The sequence below is a fragment of the Doryrhamphus excisus genome, chromosome 11 (assembly GCF_030265055.1).
Source record: "Doryrhamphus excisus isolate RoL2022-K1 chromosome 11, RoL_Dexc_1.0, whole genome shotgun sequence".
In the NCBI taxonomy this organism is placed as follows: domain Eukaryota; kingdom Metazoa; phylum Chordata; class Actinopteri; order Syngnathiformes; family Syngnathidae; genus Doryrhamphus; species Doryrhamphus excisus.
The window spans coordinates 16,340,140-16,366,183 of record NC_080476.1 but is presented as its reverse complement, the minus strand read 5'-3'; the positions used below and the strand labels follow the sequence as shown (position 1 = coordinate 16,366,183).

The following is a 26,044-nucleotide window of genomic DNA, read 5'->3' as shown; positions in this document are numbered from 1 at the left end:
ATCAAGGCGGGGGCCTCAAACTAGTGTCCTGCGGGCCACATTTGGCCCGCGGGCCGCGTGTTTCAGACCCCTGGTCTATAGAATGCCATGAATTATTCCTCTGGATTATTTTGCAGCTTTAATTAAGACTTAAGGGTCTCTTAAGGTTACGACCGCTTCTTCACCATCACTTGTTTTAGTTCTGTGCCTGATCTCGCTGTGGCTGCTAAAAAGTGGACGCCTGCCAACAGAGAAAGAAGAGCCAGAAGGATTTGCTAGAAAGGGAAAATGTTCTCATCCTGGATAAATTCAATGGCTGCAACACAGGATGGAAGTCAATGTAGTTCTATTGATTATCCCAACACAGGCTGAACTGTAATCCATATTGTGTAAGCCCATCAGTTTCATACAAAAATCACCATCTATAAGGAAAAGAACTAAGTGCATTGTGACGAGATTCCTTGTTTCTTAAGTTTATTGATCCATTTTAACGCCTGGTACCATATTGATAGCTTATTGATTATGAGTTAAATTTAAAGGGGAACTGCACTTTTTGGGGAATTTTGCCCATCATTCACGACCCTTGTGTGAAACATGAACACATATTTCTTTCCCTTTTCTGTGCATTCTAGTGCAAGAAAATTAGTTAATATGAGTTAGCTAACAATGGACGTCATGGGAAATACCTATTTTGACGCTAAAAAAAAATAGAAAACCTGTTTACAACCTTCTAAATATGTTTTTTCAACATTTTAGAGCTCTCGAGACCTGAAATAACACCCCTATAGTCATCTTTACACCTGTATTACACAACATAGTGACATTCATTCATTCATTCATTTTCTACCGCTTATTCTCATGAGGGTCGCGGGGAGTCCTGGAGCTTATCCCAGCTGTCCTCGGGCGAGAGGCGGGGTACACCCTGGACTGGTGACCAGCCAATCACAGGGCACATATAGACAAACAACCATTCACACTCACATGCTGACATCAAGCAAATTCCATGGCTTTGTACATCACTTTTTGGGGAATTTTGCCCATCATTCCCAATCCTTATGCGAAACATGAACACATATTTCTTTCCCTTTTCTGTGCACTCTAGTGCAAGAAAATGAGTTAATATGAGTTAGCTAACAATGGACGTCATGGGAAATGTGTATTTTGACGCTAAAAAAAATAACCTAGCTAACTCATATTAACTCGTTTTCTGGTCTTATAATGCACAGGGAGGGAAATATGTGGTCATGTTTCACATAAGAATTGGAATGATGGGCAAAATCCCCCCCCCCCCAAAAAAAAAACGTAGTTCCCATTTAAGAGCTGACATCAAGCAACTTCCATGGCTTCCTACATCAATAGCAATAGCATTTTACTGTCATAAAATTAAACTCGTATGAACTATTTTTATTGTCATTATTATATTTATTGAAATTGAAAATGTACCTTTAGTGGTGCCAGGCATTAAAATGGACAAGAAAATGAAGGGTTTTCCAATATTTTCTTTCTATAACTATATTATTATTACATATATTATTATATACATATTCTGGTCCAGCCCAAAAAGACACAATCAAGAACCAGCACCAACCCAAAAGGCCCAAGTCTGTGATCCAGTTGTCATGAAACTTGAAATAGAATCGGGTCAAACTCAAATGGACCAAGCTTAAATTTGACCATAAGGGACCGGACTCAACCCAAAAGGGACACAAAACTGTATCTGACCCAAAATAGCAAAACTTGTATCAATCACAACAGAACTACTGTAGGTCCTGAACGTCCCAAACTTGTGTTAATACAGAACCAGGTGAAATCCAAAAGAAACAAAGTCCAAATGCAAAACAAAACCCATAAAACCAAGCCATACAGTTACCAGGTCCAGCCCAAAAATACCAGTCTCAGCTTAGGTCACAGTATAACTGATGTGATACAAAACCAGTATTGACGCAAAAGTACTACACTTGGGCACCGTATACTCAAACACAAGTGCAGGCCAAAAGGACCAAAGTTGTTTTCGACATAACCAAGTAGCCCAATCACCATGACAACCAACCATGACAAAGCAGGACCCCCCTTTGTGTGGTGACTTACGGTAGAAGACGTATTCGGTGTAGCTGGACCAGACCTTATCCTCAGTGTGCTGACTGACAAACGAGGCCGTCACTGACGAGTTGCAGGCCACCATTTGGAAGCTGCACTCCGACAGCATGTCGAAGGCTCTCTCCAGGTGCTTGAACTTCAGGTAAAATCTAGAAGTGTAGCGATCCGGGGTCCTGTTTGGGTCCCGGCTTTCATTTAGGGTCTCACCGAAGACCTCTTTCGCTAGGGCAACACGTCCGCAAATAAGGATCCGTGGGACTCGACGGAACTTTGCGTCGCTCTGAGCTTCTCGGCTTGTCGTGCACGAGCCCCGGTAGCCCACCGTGATGAAGCCGCTCTTCCGGTCCGCTGGCACCAAAGACGGCGGCGGGCACACGCGAGGGTCGCTGTCTTCATAGTCACTTTGGAAGAAGTCATCCGGGCTGTGTTTCAGCTCATCGGGGCTCAGAAGCTTCACAAGGTCAGGGAGCTGGAAGTACTCTGCCTCCTTTTTGAGACGACCCTTCTCCGGGAAGTGGTCTGGGAGAACCACATTCTTATCACGGAGGTAGTCCAGCACGTAGCGGAACAAAAAGCCATCCCGGTCTATGAAATAACGACCTTTGAGGTCTCTGGCCAAGTCGTTAGAGGCGTCCTTTTTAGAGAACAACTTAGCCAGCAGCGAACTAGGAGTACCCACTAGAGTGGAATACCGAGTGTAGTAAACCTGGCCGCCCACATTTAGTTCCAGAACATCGGGGAAACTGTTTTGGACTGACGCCTGCTCTTTAGGGTTAGTCCTGCAGTTCACACTAAGCGCCATGCTGGGACGGAAGCTGCAAGGAAACCTTTGAGAAATATTATGTGAAGAAAATGGAGAGGCAAAAGTTCCCCGAAGATGCTGGCATCATCCATCAATCATCTTTCAGTCAAGGTGTCCGTTTAAAAAAAACATATTAAAGGGTTCTCTTGGTACCATCCTGGCCAGAACCAATAGAGGAACCCAGTTGCATTAAAAACAATAGAAAGAAAAACTCCATGTAAAAACTTAACATCCAGCTTCTTCCACCCTGTGTGGGGGCTTCCAGTGCAGAACTTGAACCCAGCCAGAACGCTTGTCAAATCACAGCAGACGTGTTATTAACCCTGCAGCTTCACAAAATCATATTTGTCATTATTAAATAACACAATTTAGAATTTAGTCAATTTGAAAGCAGAAGTAAGCCAACCTGCTTCCACCAAGGAGCTGTCCGCGGTTCTGATCCACCAGCCACCCGCCCCCCTCCCTTCCCTTCTCTTCTCTCAAACCTCCCCTCCCACCCGCTTGCACCGCCCCTTTCTTCCACAGAGCAGGGTGGTGTCCTCACTTTCATTCTATACGGACGTCACTCCGACTGACGTGCAAAAAAGGTGGAATTTGTTTCCCCTTTTTTTTCTATTATTCTAAATTATTCCCTTTACATACACATTGAATTTGCATTTATTTATTTTTCCACGCTGGCATAACCATTAATATTAATCTGGTACCTTAGTGTACCTTCGTAAATGTAATAAATTACAGTAAATAAACGTAACGTGGGTGAGCGTTCGCTTGGGAAAGTGAGCAACAGCGCCCTCCACTGTTCTTAAATATGAACACAAGCTCCACATCCAATGGTGCCAAAGCTGTTAGGATCAATTAAGTGACATTTTTTAATAGCAGCTGTTTGTCAGCATAAGCAATTAAATACTAATTGAAGGCAGTTTTACTGCACACACGTGAACACAATATTTGGTGTGTCTACTCAGAGCCAAATTCTTCATTTTTGAGTAGTATTAATACAATATTTTGGTTTCTTTTTTTGCAGGGTTGCAAAATACTATTATATTCATTCATTCATTTTCTACCGCTTTTCTTCACAAGGGGTGCTGGAGCCTATCCCAGCTGTCTTCAGGCGAGAGGCGGGGTACACCCTGGACTGGTGGCCAGCCAATCACAGGGCACATATAGACAAACAACCATTCACACTCACATTCATACCTATGGACAATTTATATTTATTTAAATTTTATTTATTTATTTATTTTATTTAATATTCCATTATGTGACAAAAAAATTAATTCATTCATTCATTCATTTTCTACCACTTATTATTTATAAATGGAATAATTTTAGAGTTCAAGCATAGAAAACCTGTTTACAATCTTATAAATATGTTTTTTCAACATTTTAAAGCTCTCAAGACCTGAAATAACACCCCTATAGTCATCTTTACATGTGTATTACACAACATAGTGACGTTCATTTATTCATTCATTTTCTACCACTTATTCTCATGAGGGTCGCGGGGGTCCTGGAGCCTATCCCAGCTGTCTTCGGGTGAGAGGCGGGGTACACCCTGGACTGGTCGCCAGCCAATCACAGGGCACATATAGACAAACAACCATTCACACTCACATTCATACCTATGGACAATTTGGAGTCGCTAATTAACCTAGCATGTTTTTTGGAATGTGGGAGGAAACCGGAGTACCCGGGGAAAACCCACGAACGCATGGGGAAAACATGCATGGCTGAGGGTGGAATTGAACCCTGGTCTCCTAGCTGTGAGGTCTAACCACTCGACCGCCGTGCCGCCTACTTATTATATTATATCATATAATTATTATATTTCTTGCACACGTGTGTACATGTTCGTCTAATGAGATTCAATACTATACAAACTTTGTATTTATTGCATTTATTTGCATTATTTCTATATTTCCATGTACTTTTGTATTATTTATTTAATGATGCAATCAAGCAGAGTTGGCATTGAGTGTTGGGGTAAAAATGGTGCAAAAAGTGAACAATAGATAAAGATTTGGTGCTGCGGCTGGCCGAGACCTGAGCAGTCACCCAGAAGTAGGCCACGTCAGTAGCTTCATCATAAATACATGGAGCCTCAGCACTGCTCTGCTTTACTGCTCTACTCTTGCACTGCACTCGCTGCTATTTAAAGAACACGCCAGGAAAACAGCAGTTAAACCTGTTAGGGTCAACAACATTCCTTCCAAGTCAGCACAAAAAAAAAAAACAATCTGATGTGGTTTTAGCTTGCAGTGATGTAAAACTGTACTAGGCTGGTCCACTTCTGATTCAATCCACTTTCTGAATTTTTCCCATTATTTTAGGAAATAATAGTGAAAAATACCCATTCTAGTATCGAGCCTTTCTTGAAAACATTTTTGAACACTTTCAACAACTTTTCATTTAGTTAAAGCGCTAAGTGCTACCATGCTAACTGTTAGCATGTTAGCATTTTGGATTTTTTTTTTTACTCCTGTGTAAAGGCCAATATAAACATGGCATGATGTTGGAATGCGTTCAGGACAGTCATGGTGCTTTTGATGCTAGCATGCTAACTGTTAGCATGTGAGCATGTTGGCTATTTTACTCATGTCTGAATTCAAATACGCACATGGCAAGAATTATGGACACTATAGAACTACCTTGGCACTTCCTACATTAAGTTCTATCTTGCTAGGTGCTGCCATGCTAACTGTTAGCATGTTAGCATTTTGGATTTTTGTTTTACTCCTGTGTAAAGGCCAATATAAACATGGCATGATGTTGGAATGCGTTCAGGAGAGTCATGGTGCTTTTGATGCTAGCATGCTAACTGTTAGCATGTGAGCATTTTGGCTATTTTACTCATGTCTGAATTCAAATACGCACATGGCAAGAATTATGGACACTATAGAACTGCCTTGGCACTTCCTACATTAAGTTCTATCTTGCTAGGTGCTGCCATGCTAACTGTTAGCATGTTAGCATTTGGGCTTTTTTTTACTCCTGTGTAAAGATGTATATGTATACACATGGTGCGATTTAGGAATGCTTTAGGACAGTATTGGCACTTTGGATGCTAGCATGTTAACTGTTAGCATGTTAGCTCATTTTGGCTATTTTACTCATGTCTGAATTCAAATACACACATGGCAAGAATTATGGACACTATAGAACTGCCTTGGCACTTCCTACATTAAGTTGTATCTTGCTAGGTGCTGCCATGCTAACTGTTAGCATGTTAGCATTTGGGCTTTTTTACTCCTGTGTAAAGGCGTATATGTATACACATGGTGCGAATGCTTTAGGACAGTCTTGGCACTTTGGATGCTAGCATGCTAACTGTTAGCATGTTAGCTCATTTTAGCTGATTTCCTCACATCTAAAGGCAAACAGACATGGCATGATGCAGGCATATCATATTTGGCATTTTTGCTATTGAGTGCCATTTGCTAGGTGCTAGCTTGCTTACTGTTAATTAATTCATTCGTATAGACTCAATAGCGCCACTGAACTTTTCAACTAATCATTTTTGTTATAATAACTGTTACAATTTGCTGTTATATATAACGGCAAACCGAAAGCAAACAAGTACCCACACTAGATGTGAATACTAGATCTCTGTATGGTGCCTGTTGAAGTTTGATGTGATTTAAGAAGATTTTTCCCCCCAAAAAATATTCTCTAATTTGAAACAGGTTCCAGCATATTCAAAGCATCTCTCTATATGAGTCAGTTCTACAGCACTACAAATATGAAACTCACTTTCCTATCGATGTCATGACAAATATACATGATGAAATATTAACTCCGCCGCATGTATTATTCAGCCAGAGATGCAAATCAGATCATTTATCATTTCTTTTTAGCGCCCGCCAGAAATCCACTTCACGAGCACATCAACCTTCCTGACATGCATCAAGTAGCTTCTCCATCATTTGCTTCCCTTCCAAGTGCATTGAAAACTATTAGTCTTCTTCCAGCTTTTTTTTTTCCTCCAGCGTCACTGTTGATTGGAATGAAGAGCTTACTCTGTCGTGACAGTCAGACTGAATGATGTCGGACTTCAAGTGAGGATTTGTATTTACTAAAACAACTTTGTGAATAACCAAAGCCTGGTAACTTTTAATGATGACATCCATCATATCTATACTGCAAGTTATATTAGTTTAGGGGGGTGTCAAACTCATTTTTCAAACACAGTTTTATTTGGTGTAATTATGACATTGTTGACAGTCCCTAACAGGACACCATCATATTAAAAAGGTTTGTAAAAATACCTACCATTTAAGTCAAATAATGATTATTAACAGTGTAAAAATAAGTTAACCACTTCATAGTATATATATATAGTATATATACAGAGAATCACTGACATGATGCCAGCTGGTCCTTTTGTGGCAGGGCTGAAATGCAGTGGAAATGTTAATTTTCATGACAAAGAGGGACTAATTTGTGTCATTCTCAAAAATGTTAGCTATCACTATAGATTTCCACTGTACAGCAAAAGCTTTACAGCAATGCCATGACATATTTTCCCATGGCGTCCGCCTTGTTTACATCAGCATTGGCGTCCATTTTTGTCTCCAAAAGCAGTCACACAATTGCTGATGTTATCTTTCTTTTGGCTTTCATGTTATGCACAACTCTGCTTGTTGCAGATTAGGTCCACTGTTGTGTCCATTTTGACCGAGCTTTTTAAGGGGGGGGGTCGCTATAGAAAGCTCCTTGTGCCATGATAAATAGAAAGCCAACAAGAGCCTTTAAAGCAGGGGTCTCAAACACACAACCCGCGGGCCAAATGTGGCCCGCAGGATACTAGTTTGAGGCCCCCGCCTTGATATGAAAGTTTAATGTTAGTGCGGCCCGCGCAAGTTTGATATGGATGCTGTATGGCAGAGGTAGGGAACCTATGGCTCGGGAGCCAGGTAGGGCTCTTTTGATGACACTATCTGGCTCTCAAGCATTTCTTACCACAATAAAAATGTATTTTTGCTAACATTTTAAAGTAAACATCACAGAAATCACTGTTAAAAATAATATTAAAAATCAAAACTTTCTTTTTAATTTGAATTTTAATCCGTCCATCTATTTTCTACTGCAATACGGCTGACCATATCTATCTTTCCTGATGATATTTTCCAGGTCAAACACCAAAACTCGATTATTATTGGATAATGCGGTAGTCTACCTCGGTCATTGAGATGTCAACATGTAAATGTAAACTTTCCTCCTTTAGTCAAATAGCTAAAGCTGCAGAACCAAGCCTTCTGACGAAGATGGCCAAAAGAATGAAATATACGGAGTACGGTGCAAAACCATGCCGCAGCAGAAGTTGCATTAATGGCAGCAAGTATTTGATTTATTATTGGACACTGCGCTGCTCACGAAAGTGTGCTGGCCACACCCCATTGGCGTGGGGTAGTGTGCCTGGTCTACATAATTAGAGCCCATTATATCTAAAACTGTTGGTCTTACATAAAAATGCACACATTTTATTGCATTCAATGTTTAAAAAAATGTATATGGCTCTCACAGATACACATTTTAAAATATCTGGCCTTCATGGCTCTCGTAGCCAAAAAGGTTCCCGACCCCTGCTGTATGGTATCATGTACCCAGAAAAAATTATTACCTTTGATTAATGTTCATGTTAAAGGTTAAATAACTGTTAATAGTTATCCTCCCTATCCGTGTGGAAGTGGTACTTTAAGTTAAGTAAGGTCTGCGCACTAACCACTCGTCCGCCGTGCCGCCTACTATTATATTATATCATATAATTATTATATTTCTTGCACACGTGTGCACATGTTCGTGTAATGAGATTCAATACTATACAAACTTTGCATTTATTTGCATTATTTCTATATTTCCATGTACTTTATATTATTGTACATTCATTCATTTTCTACCGCTTTTTCCTCACGAGGGTCGCGGGGGTGCTGGAGCCTATCCCAGCTGTCTTCGAGCGAGAGGTGGGGTACACCCTGGACTGGTGGCCGTCGTGTTTTGTCATGTCTACAGGGCTCTAATAATGCTTTGTTCATTTTAATCTGAAAAAAATAATTTGTCTACCCACCAACTATATGTGGTTTATGTGGTCAACTGTACTGTGTGTGTGTGTGCTTGCTAAGAAAAGTTAGACCTCCTAAGTATGAATGATCAGCTTGGATTGACAGGTTTATTATAGTAGTTTGCAGCATTCCATTTCCAGACTCCTTTGCCCCTTCCATAGCAAAAAAAAATGATGGGAATAACATAGTTTCTCATACTCTTGCTGCTTGTTTTATCATGGGAATAAGTCCATTTGCACACTCGTCACTCAGTCGCTGGCGCTGCTTGATTCATTCTGCACCATGTGGGCCTGAGGAAGCAGTTGGCCAGGCAAGTCAGTGGGTGTTAGTGGAATCTGACAGATTCACACTGGGGAGGAACAAGTGTTCATTTGTTGAAGACCAAAAAAAAAAAAAAAATGGAGATGTAGATGAGACAATACTTTTCTGATTCGTGCTGAATGATTCCCATATTAAATGTTATCACATACTACAGTATTAATTGTCCCTGTACCCTAGAAAGCGCCCATGAATGATACGTGAAAAGGCCAAAATGATACTGTGTCAAAGCCCAGGGCAGTGATACTGATAAAATATAGAGTTTTTAACCATGTCCAGTATCAGCCCCCCGTAGCTGTCCACTCAGAGCGCGCTGCTCTGGTATCGTGTCCGTGAAACAACCAATCGGAGAACAGCACACGAGTGCTTAGTGCCTAGTGCTTCTCCAGTCACCAAAAAACCCCAAACTTAATTAATGGAACTTTAATTGTCAGACATTGATAAGATAAGACTGTTGATAAAATATTATTGTTGAAATATTTTTTTGCAATTATTGTGTTTACACTGTTTAGATATAATACATGTAATAAACTGAACATTTTCTGGAAAACAAAATGGTCTTTTGATTAAATAGTACGTGATAATAAGCTCATGATTAAATAGTATGTGATAATAAGATCATCACATGGTTTGTCTGGTATCAGGCACAGTATCAATTTTCCAGAAAATGTTCAGTTTATTACATGTATTATATCTAAACAGTGTAAACACAATAATTGCAAAAATATTTCAACAATAATATTTTATCAACAGTCTTATCTTATCATTCATTCATTCATTCATTTTCTACCGCTTTTCCTCACGAGGGTCGCAGGGGGTGCTGGAGCCCATCCCAGCCGCCTTCGGGCGAGAGGCGGGGCACACCCCGGACTGGTCGCCAGCCAATCACAGGGCACACACAGACAAACAACCATTCACACTCACATTCATACCTATGGACAATTTGGAGTGGCCAATTAACCTAGCATGTTTTTGGAATGTGGGAGGAAACCGGAGTACCCGGAGAAAACCCACGCATGCACGGGGAGAACATGCAAACTCCACACAGAGATGGCCGAGGGTGGGAATTGAACCCTGGTCTCCTAGCTGTGAGGTCTGCGCATTAACCACCAGACCGCCGTGCCGCCCTTATCTTATCAATGTCTGACAATTAAAGTTCCATTAATTAAGTTTGGGCAGCAAAACAAACGCTGTGTGTTCACGCTTGTGCGCTAGTCTCTGATTGGTTGTTTCACGGGCACGATACCAGAGCAGCGCGCTCTGAGTGGACAGCTACGGGGGGCTGATACTGGACATGGTTAAAAACTCTATATTTTATCAGTATCACTGCCCTGGGCTTTGACACAGTATCATTTCGGCCTTTTCCCGTATCATTCATGGGCGCTGTCTAGGGTACAGGGACAATTAATACTGTAGTATGTGATAATATGATCATCACATGGTTTGTCTGGTATCAGGCCCGGTATCATGCCCCCAAGTGTCAGTATCAGCCCGAGACCGAAGGTCTGATTCTTTCAAATCAAAATTCAACTCTATGGTATAATAGATAATAATGATAATAAGCTCATGATTAAATAGTATGTGATAATAAGATCATCACATGGTTTGTCTGGTATCAGGCCCGGTATCATGACCCCACCTTCGGTCTCGGGCTGATACTGACACTTGGGGGCATGATACCTGTCCTGATACCAGACAAACCATGTGATACCCTATAAGTATATAACCCCACCCTCCAGTAAAAGTGGTGGTTGTATATGTGCTGAGTTTAATGGCGCCTTTGGATGCTTTTAAAATGGAAACGCATTAAAGTGAAGGCAGTGCTGCTGTGTGAGCTGCATTTCAAGACGCTTTTTATTGTTTTAATTTGCAGCGCATTTGCATGTTTGGGGTTTAATACAGAGGAGATGACTGAGGTTTTTTTTTTTCATTTCCACAACAAAGTACATTTACATCACTGATCACATGTCAGTGTTAGTTCACAAAGAAAACAGGTGACGTTCTTTTCTCTCGGAACCAAGTCGGAGTTGTGGCAGCCTGAAGGGTTGTTGACATTGTTGATTTGGCACAGCGAGCAGATGAGATGTTGCTTAGCAGCCTCTCTCCATTGTACCGATGGGGAAAGGCCGTTTGGGAACACAGTGGAAAGGCACATAGCTGGAGCTCGACATAACGACCATTACTGGTGCTCCTGAATAACACCATTAAATACCACATAAATAGATCAGTAGACTTGACAAATCATACCCATACTAAGATTACATTTGGATCCAAAATACAGCTGGGGATCTGGTTGAACATTTTTTTCAAGAAGATACAGTGGAACCAGCTTATCTCCAAACCCCTCCGACCAGGGACTGACGTTGACATATGCGGTTGTCGACATCGCTGAAACCGAAGCACATTTACTTGTGACTTTAGGAATGTTTGAATTGATTTTAAAGTTGCATACAACAGTGATTTTCAACCACTAGTGTACCTTGAGAAACCGTCAGGTGTGCCGTGAGGAATTATCCAATATCACTTTTTATAATTAACATTTATTAATCATCATTTGCAAATATTATGTCAATAGCCATGAATATATGGACCCAAATATTCCAATTGCATTTGGTTTATTTGCTCAAACGGAAAGAATTGAACAGGGATGGAATATTCCTTTAACCAATCCGATTGAGGTATCTTGTACCCGCTCAAACGGAAAGTTGTCAGGGTGCGTTCTTCTTCGTGGTGTTTTTCTTCTTCTGTTGTTTACCACTAACCAAAAATGTTCCAAAATGTCACCACGACCTCACACGTGCATCAATAAGTCTATCGGAGGAACAAGGTAGGTGTTGCCACACGGACCAATATTACATTGCTCTGCCAGTCTTTACACCACAGACACTCCACAGTAGCCACGTTTTTACATCACCACTTTTTCTCTTTCCGAATGTCCTTTCGGGAAACAATGGTATCCATGGAAAGGAATATTCCAATCTCTTGTCTACATGCGCCGTGAAAATCAACCAAAATAGTCAATAGGGCATGCCCAGTAAAACGTAAACATCAACATCACATGATACCGGCTTCCCCGAGTTTTTCTTTCACTTGTTGGAATAACTCCGTATTGCCAGTTTTTCGTCTGTCCAGTCTTGAAATTTAGTTTGAATCAAAAACAAACTTTGCTTAGTCCAGTGCCGATTGCTGGCCTCCATTTTTAAAAGTGAAGAACGTCTGGATCTGCGTGTTACGTCATATCTGAGCATGCGCTGAAAAAACGCACCCGGGATAAATTTAAACAGGAAAATATCAAATTCAATCTTGCTAATATTTTATCATTAAACTCAGGACATGTTTTATATAGATATATATTTTCTTTTTTAATAAAACTGGACTTGTGAATAAAGTATAGAAGGGTTTAGATTCGGTTTCACAGATGGCGCTAATGCACACGAAAGCTGCTTGCCAACCGCCAATAAACAACAGAAGAAGAAAAACACCACGAAGAAGAACGCACCCTGACAACTTTCCGTTTGAGCGGGTACAAGATACCTCAATCGGATTGGTTAAAGGAATATTCCATCCCTGTTCAATTCTTTCCGTTTGAGCAAATAAACCAAATGCAATTGGAATATTTGGGTCCATATATTCATGGCTATTGACATAATATTTGCAAATGATGATTAATCAATGTTAACTATAAAAAGTGATATTGGATAATTCCTCACGGCACACATGACGGTTTCTCAAGGTACACTAGTGTGCCTCTCTTCTTAAAGTAATACTTCATTCTGTTTTTTAATGTTGCCTTCATTGATTCAAGCTCCTCACAGTGACCAAGGATCGTTTCTCCGGGTGTGAAGGAGAAGAAAAGCGAACATGTAGCCAGTTTGACGTGATGCATTTTGAAGGTACATAATTAAACGTGCACTAGGTCTCCCTCGCCCCTGTCATCCATAATCTCATCACAAAGAAGACTGACTTTTATAAGGCTTCCATGCACACACTGTCCTGTCTCTAAAGATGTTTTGTGTGTTTAAATGTCCTTTTTTTTTTTTTTACTTTATCACCAACAAATCTCTCAATGATGAGAAATAAACCATGTTGGAAATGAAAATTCACACTCCCTTTCGGCGCTTGGCCTCAAGGAAGTGTCCTTATTCATGGCTGCCATAAAAGAAGGAATTTATATCTGCTTTGATGACAACTTTAATAATCCGCCATTGCTGCGCCGCCTCCGCACAGTCTAAGTAAAATGGGTCTGTCACTTTTTTTTGCGCTGCCGCCTTGTGAAGGGAAGGTAACAAGGTCAAAGTCTGTTCTCAAAGGAGTTGACATCATTCATTCTCATAAAGACACCATGAGTTGGAAATAAATAGTGCGGGTTCAAACACAAATAAAAAAAAAGCTTGGTTGACACAGTAAAGCAGATGACAATATGTTTTGTTCTTGTGGTTATTTGCTGTAGCGTAGAACTCAACTCCACACAGAGATGGCCGAGGGTGGGGAAAGACAAAATAAGAAGCCAAAAAGTTACCGCTTCCACACAAAATAGGAGGAGAACTCATTCATTTATTTTTTACCGCTTATCCTCACGAGGGTCGCGGGGGGTGCTGGAGCCTATCCCAGCTGTCTTCGGGCGAGAGGCCGGGTACACCCTGGACTGGTGGCCAGCCAATCACAGGGCACATATAGACAAACAACCATTCACACTCACATTCATACCTATGGACAATTTGGAGTCGCTAATTAACCTAGCATGTTTTTATGGAATGTGGGAGGAAACCGGAGTACCCGGAGAAAACCCACGCATGCACGGGGAGAACATGCAAACTCCACACAGAGATGGCCGAGGGTGGAATTGAACCCTGGTCTCCTAGCTGTGAGGTCTGCGCGCTAACCACTAGACCGCCATGCCGCCCTCAATTCTATCATTGCCCGCTAATTCTGGTAAATATTTGTCGTTTTCTAAGTGGTGGTGAGACCAGCCATGTTTTTTGATCTAGAGGAGTGATTTTCAACCACTGTGCCGCGGCACACTAGTGTAGCTTGAGAAACCGTCAGGTGTGCCGTGAGGAATTATCCAATATCACTTTTTATAATTAACATTTATTAATCATCATTTGCAAATATTATGTCAATAGCCATGAATATATGGACCCAAATATTCCAATTGCATTTGGTTTATTTGCTCAAACGGAAAGAATTGAACAGGGATGGAATATTCCTTTAACCAATCCGATTGAGGTATCTTGTACCCGCTCAAACGGAAAGTTGTCAGGGTGCGTTCTTCTTCGTGGTGTTTTTCTTCTTCTGTTGTTTATTGGCGGTTGGCAAGCAGCTTTCGTGTGCATTAGCGCCATCTGTGAAACAGAATCTAAACCCTTCTATACTTTATTCACAAGTCCAGTTTTATTAAAAAAGAAAATATATATCTATATAAAACATGTCCCGAGTTTAATTATAAAATATTAGCAAGATTGAATTTGATCTTTTCCTGTTTAAATTGATCCCGGGTGCGTTCTTTCAGCGCATGCTCAGATATGACGTAACACGCAGATCCAGACGTTCTTCACTTTTAAAAATGGAGGCCAGCAATCGGCACTGGACTAAGCAAAGTTTGTTTTTGATTCAAACTAAATTTCAAGACTGGACAGACGAAAAACTGGCAATACGGAGTTATTCCAACAAGTGAAATAAAAACTCGGGGAAGTCGGTATCACGTGATGTTGATGTTTACGTTTTACTGCACATGACCCATTGACTATTCTGGTTGATTTTCACGGCGCATGTAGACAAGAGATTGGAATATTCCTTTCCATGGATACCATTGTTTCCCGAAAGGTCATTCGGAAAGAGAAAAAGTGGTGATGTAAAAACGTGGCTACTGTGGAGTGTCTGTGGTGTAAAGACTGGCAGAGCAATGTAATATTGGGCCGTGTGGCAACACCTACCTTGTTCCTCCGATAGACTTATTGATGCACGTGTGAGGTCGTGGTGACATTTTGGAACATTTTTGGTTAGTGGTGTAACACAAGATTTTTCCAATGTAAAAAAAAACGTGCCATGGCTCAAAAAAGGTTGAAAAACACTGATCTAGAGACAGTGCCACTGAGGAAAAGACAGGAAGCAGAACTGGAGGTAGCAGAGATGAGGATGCTGAGATTCTCATTGGGAGTGACCAGGATGGATAGGATCAGGAAGGAGTACATCAGAGGGACAGTTCATGTCAGAGGCCTTGGAGTGGCCAGAGTGAGATGGTTGCGACATGTCCAGAGGAGAGATAGTGAATATATTGGTAGAAGGATGCTGCGTTTAGAGTTGCCAGGTAGAAGACCAAAGAGGAGGTTTATGGATGTAGTGAAGGAGGACATGAGGGTAGTTTGTATGAGAGAGACAGATGCAGAAGACAGGGTTGGATGGAGGCGACCCCTGAAGGGAAAAGCCCAAAGAGACAGAAGAATTTTTCATTTTTAAGTACCGGGACGTCTTGGCTTCTCTGCTTCGGCTGCTGACACGATCCGACCTCAGATAAGCGGAAGAAGATGAATGGATGGATGGATTGATTGAAAAAAAAGCACTGAAGCCCTTTGAGAATGGTTGCTAGGGCAGACGTTGCAATAAAAAAATTGCTTATTAGCACTTCTATACGCAAGCAAATTGACCATGGAATGACTGTTGATGCCAGAATCAATCCAAATTGATCCTTGCGTCAAATAAGGCAAAGAAGATGGCATGGATTGTAATTTAAAGATGTTGATCCTACATTATAGAAAGCCAACTCCCGAGATGCCAACATAATACGGAACGATCATCGACTTTCCTTCACGTCATCTCCGATAACAAATGAGTCCAACATTAAACCGCTGAGCTGAAACTAATGCGAGTCAAAAGAGCAAACAAGCTGCTTTTCTTGCGTCGATAGAGAAACGACAAATTTCATTCATTCAAAAAAACATGTTTATTTTATTGATACTCTTTATTGGTAGGGATAGAAACTTCATTGCAGACATGCGGGTCCCGATCAAAAGTACATTAGAAAAAAACATCATTGTTGTCCATGGTAATGGTAAGTACATTATTAAACGTTCCAATGTTTCCAGAAACAACCTGTGTCACCATTATGGGGCACCTATTATGCGTTTTCCCTTTTTCTGACCTATAAATGTACTTAGAATGTTGTATTCTTGTGTTAAACCATGCCAAAATTTCAGATAATGAGCCTTGCGCATTTGGAAGTGAGCCCTGAAAGAAGTTTAGAAAGCTCAAAACGCTGTGTTTCAGAAGGCGTGGTAAAACTGCCCATTTGTGATGTCACAGAGGGACTTCCTTATATGGTTCATAGTTAAGAAGCACTTTGGCCGGTTATTAAAATCACAGCCACTAGGGGGCATATTAATATGGTGCTTTGGGATTGCTATGTGCTCATTTAATAAATAATAACTGTGTGGCCAACATTGTAACCACTCAACCACTGTGCAGTCCCTAATTTAATACATCTTTTTTTTATTGTGCGCCTCATTCGAGACATAAGAATGACAAAATTTTTACACGTTTATGAATATAAATATAAATATAAATATAAATATAAATATAAATATAAATATAAATATAAATATAAATATAAATATAAATATAAATATAAATATAAATATAAATATAAATATAAATATAAATATAAATATAAATATAAATTCATTTTCTACCGCTTTTCCTCATGAGGGTTATAAATATAAATAAATATAAATATAAATATAAATATAAATATAAATATAAATATAAATATAAATATAAATATAAATATAAATATAAATATAAATATAAATATAAATATAAATATAAATATAAATATAAATTCATTCATTCATTTTCTACCGCTTTTCCTCATGAGGGTTATGAATATAAATATAAATATAAATACACTCGGGGGTTCCGTCCCAGACCCATCAGTGAATGGTGAAAATCCAGGATTTTTGACACATGGTTCGCTTCTACACATCCAAACCCTTCTGCTAGCCTGACGTTGGCATTTTCCTCCGATTTTGCATCACCATTTGCAATAAAAGTGATCTTTATTACTGAATTATAAGTTTTCGATCCAGCTACAGGATCCTCTCTGCAGTTGCCATTCATGGGCCAGGACGGGAGCTAAAATGCTAAATGACTGTGATGCTGCAAGGTATCTAGGGATTGCTATGATGTGCTGTGATGCAGTCCTATCAAAGGACTGCAAGGACTGGGAGTGTAATTAGAGGAATTAAAAAGGATGTAACCGTATAAATGTACTCAAGGAATATGAGCACATTGGTCTCCACTTAAGTAAAACTGTTTGATCCTTTTTGCTTTTTTTTCCTCTTCATTTGATCTGAGCTAGGCGGGGAGAGAAATTTTAATTGAGGGTATATGGTAGGCTGCAATAAAAGAAATTTTATATTTAAATCCACTCATCCGGTCAGGCGGCGACAGCAGGATTACAGCAGCGCTGCTGCAAAAGAAGGCAATTATGAAAATACAAGGCCCAAAATTCAATTACCCTCTGCAGTACTTTCATTTTTTTTTTTTTTTTTTGGTTATTAAGAGTATTAAGAATACATAAGGCGGGCTCCTCGAGTGTGAGAGATGATTAAAAGCGTGACCAAAGATGAGAGGCATACAACTGTAATGGTGGGTAAATGTTCTTTTGTCCCCCTTTTTTGGCTGAAGTCAGGTGATGGGGCAAAGGAGTCAAATGTTATTGCTCCCTTCAGGCCGCACTTACTGTATTGTAGGAAGAAATAGAAGGGTGATGGTCTCCTTTCGCAGAGTGATTAACCTTTATGCTATGAGGTCATCATATGGCCATGCCTGGGTTCGGTCACTTTAACCAAAAAACGGGTTAAAAAAATGCCAAAAGACACCAAAAGCTCATCTCATGCAATCTTGTAGGTGTATAATAATACAAGACTTGAGGACAAACTAATAAAGAATTAATTTGTCAATTGTATACACAGTATAGTGTTAATTTTTTCATATTTTTTCTTAATTTTATATATTTTACACTAATTGTAGCGCCTACTGTTGCATTCATAGATCATACTGTTTATAATTTATATACAATCTGCAATAGCCATACTCTAGTCACTTCATTGCAATACTGTACATATTACTGTTATTATATATTGTCACATCCATACTGCGCATACTGTTTATAATCTGCAATAGCCATATTATAGTCATTTATATCCCTGTATACATATCCTCACTGTATTATAGTCATAGCCTGTTATAGTTTGTACATAGATCTGTCCATTTTTCTACATTTACTTACTACTAAGGTACTTATAAAATTGCACTTCTGGTTGGATGCTAACTGAATTTTGTTGCCCTGTACCAGTGACATGAGCAATAACAATAAAGTTGAATCTAATCTAATCTAATCTACTGTACAGCTCGCTGGTTATGAAAGATATTCAGAATGTAGTGTAACATCACCTTTTGCCTCTAGAGGTCGCTAACGGATTTCACAAAAATATACTTTCGGTCTAAAAGCGTCACTTCCGGTAGGGAGTTCTTTCTCTCCTGACACGTAGCAGCAGTTTCTGAGTTGGCAGCTTCCTAGCTACTGTTGTCAAACATCAGAGGTTGGTATTTTGATGTTTCTTCACACTCGTATGCTTTTGCACGAGTTGCTTAAACTGAAAGCGAAAGGTGACATTGACGTTTAGCAGGCGGAAGTGCTTTCTCTTTAACTTGCAGCGCGCTTAAGCTAGCCAACTGCTAGCTAGCTAAGTTAACGGTACGCGAGCTACACAAGGATAAACAGTTTTTTTTATGTTCTAGTTTGGAATTAGCTGAAACTGAGTGAATGTACCAGAGCTGGTACGCTAGTTTATAGACCAATGCGGATAATACACGAGAAAATAGCAGTTGTGTCCAGTTAACAGTAGGAAAATAATAGCTATAATACAGTTAGCATATGTGACTCGGAGCTGGGCGTTTTGAAACTACATTTGACTTTATCTTTATGCCTACTATTAAAAGTATCCACGTCCAAAATGAGCGAGATTTTTATCTTGGCTAGTTCCAAATACAATGCGATTAATTTAAACTCACAGCCTTAGAAAGAATTCGAAATAACAGTCACTACAAATTCCCTTAACTCATTTTATGTCAGCCATTTTTAAAAGCTATATTTTTGATGATTTTCGAATGAGTTAATTCTGATGTGTTATTGCGTGCATGAGCCATATTTGTGGTAATATGCGATTAAAAAGAGAGAAAAAACTACTTGTGTTAAAAATGTGCTACTCTGCCCCATCCTATTTGACAGTGAGAGATGTCGGGGTTTGACAACCTCAACACAGACTTCTACCAGTCCAGTTACAGTGTCGATGACCAAAACCAGGCTGGCTATGGATACAGTAATGAAAACCCTTATAACAAGTACGTGACAAAAGTCACTAATTACTAATTAATTGTCCCGCTGTTAAGTCCCCCCCCCTCCATTTCAATTATGTTTGCTCCACAGGCAATATAGCCAGTATGACTATTCCCAGCAAATGGGCTACCCCTCCCCCGGAATGATGCAGCCCCAGCAGCCATACACAGGACAGATCTTCCAGCCCACACACACCTACACCCCGTCCTCATCACAGTCCATGTATAGCAGCAGCTTTGATGATGAGCCGCCGCTACTGGAAGGTATTTCGAGCCAAAGAGCCTCAATTGCGTTCAGAAGCAGTTCTTACATGATTTGTTTTTTCTGTGTTTTAGAATTAGGCATCAACTTTGACCACATCTGGCAGAAAACATTGACGGTCCTGCATCCTCTCAAGGCAGCAGACGGCAGCATCATGAACGAGACGGACTTAGCTGGCCCGATGGTCTTTTGTTTGGCCTTTGGTGCAACACTCCTTTTGGTGAATCAACCCTCGGATTTCTATCATTCATATCAACAAGGCTATTTTAAATAAGCCATGCCTTTTTGAAGCAGTGGAGGCAGTGTGGATTTTATTTCTATGTAGCAGTGTGTTCTACCTGCACAGTAAGAAAGCATAGCAAGTGCAGGAAAAAAAAAAGTTTATGCAATACAGATTGGTCGATTTTGACAAGACAAACAAGGTGTGAAAATTACAACTTTTTACAGGTAGTGCAACATAACGCCGTTATATGCCCCTTTTTTTGTTGTTGTTTGCGCCTGAAACGTACTCTTCTTGTATGAACTTAAAACACATTTTTATCTCATCTAGTCGACAGAGCATCAAAACTGTCAACAAAAAAGGTACACTTGATTTGATTTTGGATAGATGGTACTTGTATTTTGGTGCACATAAGAATTAGACTATGCATAGGTAATGTTATTTTTGTTTTAATTGGACCCGTTGACGGGCGGCACGGCGGTCGAGTGGTTAGTGCTCAGACCTCGGTGTACCCAGCCTCTCGCCCGAAGACAGCTGGGATAGGCTCCAGCACCCCCGCGACCCTCGTGAGGAAAAAGCGGTAGAAAATGAATGAATGGACCCGTTGACCACCATGCCCCACAATGTCTTCAGTTTGTGGAGCTGCTTATAGCAAGAGCTTAGTGTAAGGCTGTTAACGCTTCCTGCAAAAGTGGAACCAAGCCCACGCCTGCAGAGGCCATGCAATGCAGTGTTGTATAGTAATGGAGCGTGTGGATACTTAACAATTGATAAAGTTTTAGTAATTAGTTATTTCTTGAATTCAATAGTGTTTCAAGAATTGTCTTCAGTGAAGGTAAACGTAACCTTAAATGTTCATTCATCACTTATAAAACTATAATTGTAAAACAAAAAAATGTGTTATGGCTTCCTGGAATGGATTAATTAAATTTACTTTCATTTAAAATTGGTTCAGTTGTTTTGGTTAGAGTCAGACTTAATGGTACGCATGAGTTCCGCTAACCAAGGTCTGCCCTGCTGTCATGCTTTAATTTGTTTTCTCTTCCTCCGCAGTCCGGTAAGATCCAGTTTGGCTACGTGTACGGCATCAGCGCAATCGGCTGCCTAGGCATGTACTGCCTGCTCAATCTCATGAGCATGACTGGCGTGTCCTTCGGCTGCGTGGCCAGCGTGCTGGGGTACTGCCTCCTTCCCATGATCCTCCTGTCCAGCTTCGGAGTCATCCTCTCGTTACAGTGAGAGCCCAGTTGCAGAATCAGATATGATCACCCACGGGTTTTTTTCCCCCCCCTAACTCCATCTTGGCTTGCTCGTCCTCCTCAGGGGCATGATGGGAATCATCCTGACGGCGGCCATCATCGGCTGGTGCAGTTTATCGGCATCGAAGATCTTTATCTCTGCATTGGCCATGGACGGGCAGCAGCTCCTGGTTGCATACCCATGCGCACTTCTCTACGGCGTCTTCGCTCTCATCTCTGTCTTCTAGAGAAAGCGTTTCACGCAGGTTTGACATAACGGTTCCTCGCTTTTTCCTGTGATTGCCGTGTAATTAGGCGTCTGTGCCATGATTACCTAATTACACCATTTATAGTCACAGGACTTTAAGATTTTCTTTTGTTCGTTTTCTTTTTACCATCCGCTAACTGTCTCCACATTCCACTGGGACGATCTGCAGCGTTTTGTTTTTTTTTTTGCCCATTTTTGTCTTCCTACATGGAGCCAGAAGTGCACAAGAATGAAATGTGGGACCTTCCTCAATTGAAACAGCATAAGCTTAACATTTGAGCCAGTGGGAGACGCTGTGGACTGTGCAAGTGCGAGAACTTGCGGAAACTTCACAGGACCTCTGAACCCCCGGAAGACAATCTGGACGTCCGAGGCGCTTCTCGAGATTTACTTCATTTGCATTTCTCAAAAACAAACAAACAAAAAAAATCCAGTTTGTGCAAAAGCTTTTCTTTCAAAAGGCATCTAACTCCATTTTGCACAATTGATTTCTTCAAACACGCCTCTCAAAAAGATCTTCTATTTGTTCATCAATGTTTATTTTAGCGTCCACAACACTTTTGTATACTTGGATGTGTCCCGTGTTGTTCGTGTCAATGTGGTTTTTAAGGGGTACACTCATGCACACGTGCTGTATGTTTAATAAATAAGAGACTGAGAAAAGTGACATAGCTTCTTCATATGTGTGGCACACAACCCTAATTTGACCCAAACCTACTTAAATATATGCGTTTCTCATATTAAAACCAGAGTACATCATAAGACTTGTATATGTCTGACTGTACTTGCCTGAATTAGTCCTTAATAGCTATAATTGTTTTTGGTAAAGTGTTGCACACCCATTTAATTTCACCATAGGTATTGATTGGAATAATAAGCAACAAGTGGTGTGTTAATGGTCTTTTACAGTCCTCGTAAATCACACAAACATGGCATGCGCACGTGTCCCTTAATGCATCTTACCCACCTCCTAGTTATAAATAATTCAGCAATAAACAAGCACTCTTTCATTCCCTTAAGAACAACACCATGGGGATGTTTAGTATTTGGAGCATACAGAAGCATCACACATTATACTGTGTAATGTTTTGTAACGTTTTAGTGTGGATGTATATTTGCCTTTTTTCAGCATTTTATTTAAGTTTTTCAAGGCCTGCATTGCTTCTGGGGGGAGAACTTTTCAATCACGGTAAGTGTACATTGTTTTGCAACATTAAGGAAAGTCATTATTCAAATGACATGGAGATGTTTGGTTTGTGTAGGTTAAGGATCCAATCGTTAAGAGACAGACTGAGTGGAGCTTCACTACATTCACTTGCAGCAAGATGGCGGTGTTGAGTGATAAAAGTATGTGTGACTCCCCTTGACTGGGTAAGTAAATGTCAATACATGCTTTCGACTTTAAATGATTTAAATAATTAGTTTCATGTTCATTCATTTTCTACACAAAATAAGATGAAAAATAAACAAATCAAGAATAAAGAAAATCAATCAGTAATAAATAAATATAACAATGAAACAGCAAATAATAAAAACTTAAGAAACCACATATAGTTGGTGGGTAGGCAAATTATTTTTTTCAGATTAAAATGAACAAAGCATTATTAGAGCCCTGTAGACATGACAAAACACGACTATAGTCACATTTATACTCTTTTTATTTACAACATATTGCGCAACTGCAGGGTCTTGAGACACATGCTAACTCGCAAACTAGAGAGCTAGCGACCTAAACGGTACCCTTCAAGTTATTTTCTTTAAACTTAAATAGCCAAAGACTTACCACTTCCACACGAATAGGGAGGATAACTATTAACAGTTATTTAACCTTTAACATGAACATTAATCAAACGTAATAATTTTTTCTGGGTACATGATACCATACAGCATCCATATCAAACTTGCGCGGGCCGCACTAACATTAAACTTTCATATCAAGGCGGGGGCCTCAAACTAGTGTCCTGCGGGCCACATTTGTCCCGCGGGCCGCGTGTTTGAGACCACTGCCCTAAACGTTTGCATGAACACAAAAGCAACAGTTGACTACTTAAAAACAAATAAAAAGGAACTTTGGTGACTCAGTTAAAGAACGTCATCAGCATTAAAAATCAGTAGTTAGAGGCCCGACATCACCTTAATGTGAGTGCAAACAGCAGCTGGATGGAAGGGGAGGGGAGGACAGATGTTTCCTTTGTGCTCTCCATTTAAAAAAAAAAAAAAAAGCCTGGCAGCACTGTTGCCGGTTAGCTTGTTATCTTTGAGTTGACAGGTCGAAAATGCGACAATTGGTATTCAGTGCAAGGCAGCAACAAGCGTTGTCTCTCCTAATGCAGCCACAAACGCCAACAACATATGAATATTCACGCCAGAGGCAGCACAGCACTGAGTGTGATTTGGCTCTCCACTTCATTAGGCTAATTGCCACACGCCGCCCTCCTACACCTGCACTGCACTTCACTGTGGACTCTTCTAATATCTAATCCAGGACCGAATGAACAAAGGCAAACATGGCGAGGGACGTGTGAGTGCACGCATGCATGAGCACAGGTTGATATTGGATGCATAGGCCTCTCGGCCGCATATTCACTTTCCTGTATACATCCAAGGACATAACATATACTGTATATGCAACATCCAATACAAGGATATAGCACTACATCATACTAACAACCTTGCCTTCTAGGTGACAATTAAATAATTATACTTCATACACTCAGCTTGCCAAACGTCACCCATATAATGTCAACCAACTATAGAAGTGCTTGTCCGTGCAGTACTTCCTCCACTCTGCAGTAGTGATGTGTGGCTCAATACTGTGATACTTCCGATGCTGAAAGGTCTTCATGCTGGATGCTGGAGCCTATCCCAGCTGTCTTTGGGCGAGAGGCGGGGTACACCCTGGACTGGTGGCCAGCCAAACACAGGGCACATATAGACAAACAACCATTCACACTCACATTCATACCTATGGACAATTTGGAGTCGCCAATTAACCTAGCATGTTTTTGGAATGTTGGAGGACCCGGAGAAAACCCACGCATGCACGGGGAGAACATGCAAACTCCACACAGAGATGGCCGAGGGTGGAATTGAACTTGGGTCTCCAAGCTGTGTGGGCTGTGTGCTAACCACTCCAGCCCATTGTAAGATATACTGTATGTACATTTTCATCCATTTCTTATGCCGCTAATCCTCACTAGGGTTACGGCTATGCTGGAGCCTATCCCAACTTTTTGTACACCCTGGACTGGTGGCCAGCCAATCACAGGGCACATATAGACAAACAACCATTCACACTCACATTCATACCTATGGACTATTTGGAGTCGCCAATTAACCTAGCATGTTTTTTGGAATGCCGAGGGTGGAATTGAACCCTTGTCTCCTAGCTGTGAGGTCTGCGCGCTAACCACTAGACCACCGTGCCGCCCGTCCAGGTGTTGCTGTTCTGGAGTTTTTTCCCTAGTTGCAATTGGAGATTAAAGTTGTTATATTTTTAGAACAATTTGTTACGAGAATAAAGTTATATTTTTTTCAATTTAAAAAGCCAGAATGTAATGAGTACATGAGTCTCACATATTGAGAGTAATCTTATTTCTTCAAGAGAAAAGGCATATATTACCAGAATAAAGTGGTCCGAGTCCCAACGCCAACCCTGTCATAAATATACATTAAAAACCCATAAATGACCACATGTACATAACACCGGTATTTTCTAGTAATGATTTAACTATCCCCAAGACGATCGGAAAAGAAATGATTCAAAATCTCATTGTGCATCACAGCATAAGAATAACATAATGATTGAATTCATGAACTATTCAACAACAGGTTAGATAAATTCATAAATAAGAACAAATTATTCACAGACAGTAAATAGCTTAGCACAGCTAATATAACTGAAATAACGGAGGAAATTACCAACGCCATATTTCATACAGAGTGTTCAGTTGAGGCAATTATGGATTTGACAACAGCATTCAATCACAATTAATCACGCTATCTTAATTAAACTAGAAAGGTATGGAATCAGAGGGTTAGTCTCAAAATGGGTAAAAAGCTACCTAGCAAACAGGAAGCAATATGAGAAGCGAAAATATGTATCTGCATGTTTAAATGTATATCATGTGGCGTGCCCCAAGGATCACTATTGCGGCAAAACTTTTTGGTATTATTAATAATAATCATAATAATTATTAGCTAGTAAAGCAATATATATTTTTTGTAATCATTGTAATCAAACACAATGTAATTTCTTTATTTGCGTCAACAAGATACATACAAGAAGAAGAAAAAAAGGGAAAAAAAGAATAAAAAATAAAAAATAAAAAATAAAAAATAAAATATAAAATATAAAATATAAAATATAAAATATAAAATATAAAATATAAAATATAAAATAT

The 26,044-nt window shown here is 40.1% G+C and overlaps 2 protein-coding genes across 3 annotated transcripts in view; one reads left to right on the top strand and one right to left on the bottom strand.

Annotated features, from left to right (window-relative positions):
- Positions 1-3,320, bottom strand: part of kctd16b (potassium channel tetramerization domain containing 16b) — a 78,313-nt gene extending 74,993 nt beyond the window's left edge. Inside the window, exons 1-2 of the mRNA XM_058086218.1 lie at positions 3,285-3,320; positions 2,068-3,207 (exon numbers count right to left, since the gene is read on the bottom strand). Of these exons, the coding sequence (XP_057942201.1) occupies positions 2,068-2,878 (811 nt within the window). The 5' untranslated portion in view covers positions 2,879-3,207; positions 3,285-3,320. The remainder of the gene's footprint in view (positions 1-2,067; positions 3,208-3,284) is intronic.
- A 15,382-nt stretch (positions 3,321-18,702) lies between these two features.
- On the top strand, positions 18,703-22,330 carry yipf5 (Yip1 domain family, member 5). 2 transcript variants are annotated; one of them, XM_058087030.1, is made up of 6 exons: positions 18,703-18,857; positions 19,547-19,659; positions 19,745-19,917; positions 19,990-20,135; positions 21,189-21,370; positions 21,459-22,329. In XM_058087030.1, exons 2-6 carry the CDS (start codon positions 19,553-19,555, stop codon positions 21,619-21,621), a joined length of 771 nt encoding a protein of 256 aa, XP_057943013.1. In that variant the 5' UTR covers positions 18,703-18,857; positions 19,547-19,552; the 3' UTR covers positions 21,622-22,329. The 2 variants fall into 2 exon arrangements, with proteins under 2 accessions (XP_057943013.1, XP_057943015.1); XM_058087032.1 differs by lacking the exon at positions 18,703-18,857 and adding an exon at positions 19,068-19,095 and having other exon boundaries at positions 21,459-22,330.
- Positions 22,331-26,044: the final 3,714 nt, after the last annotated feature.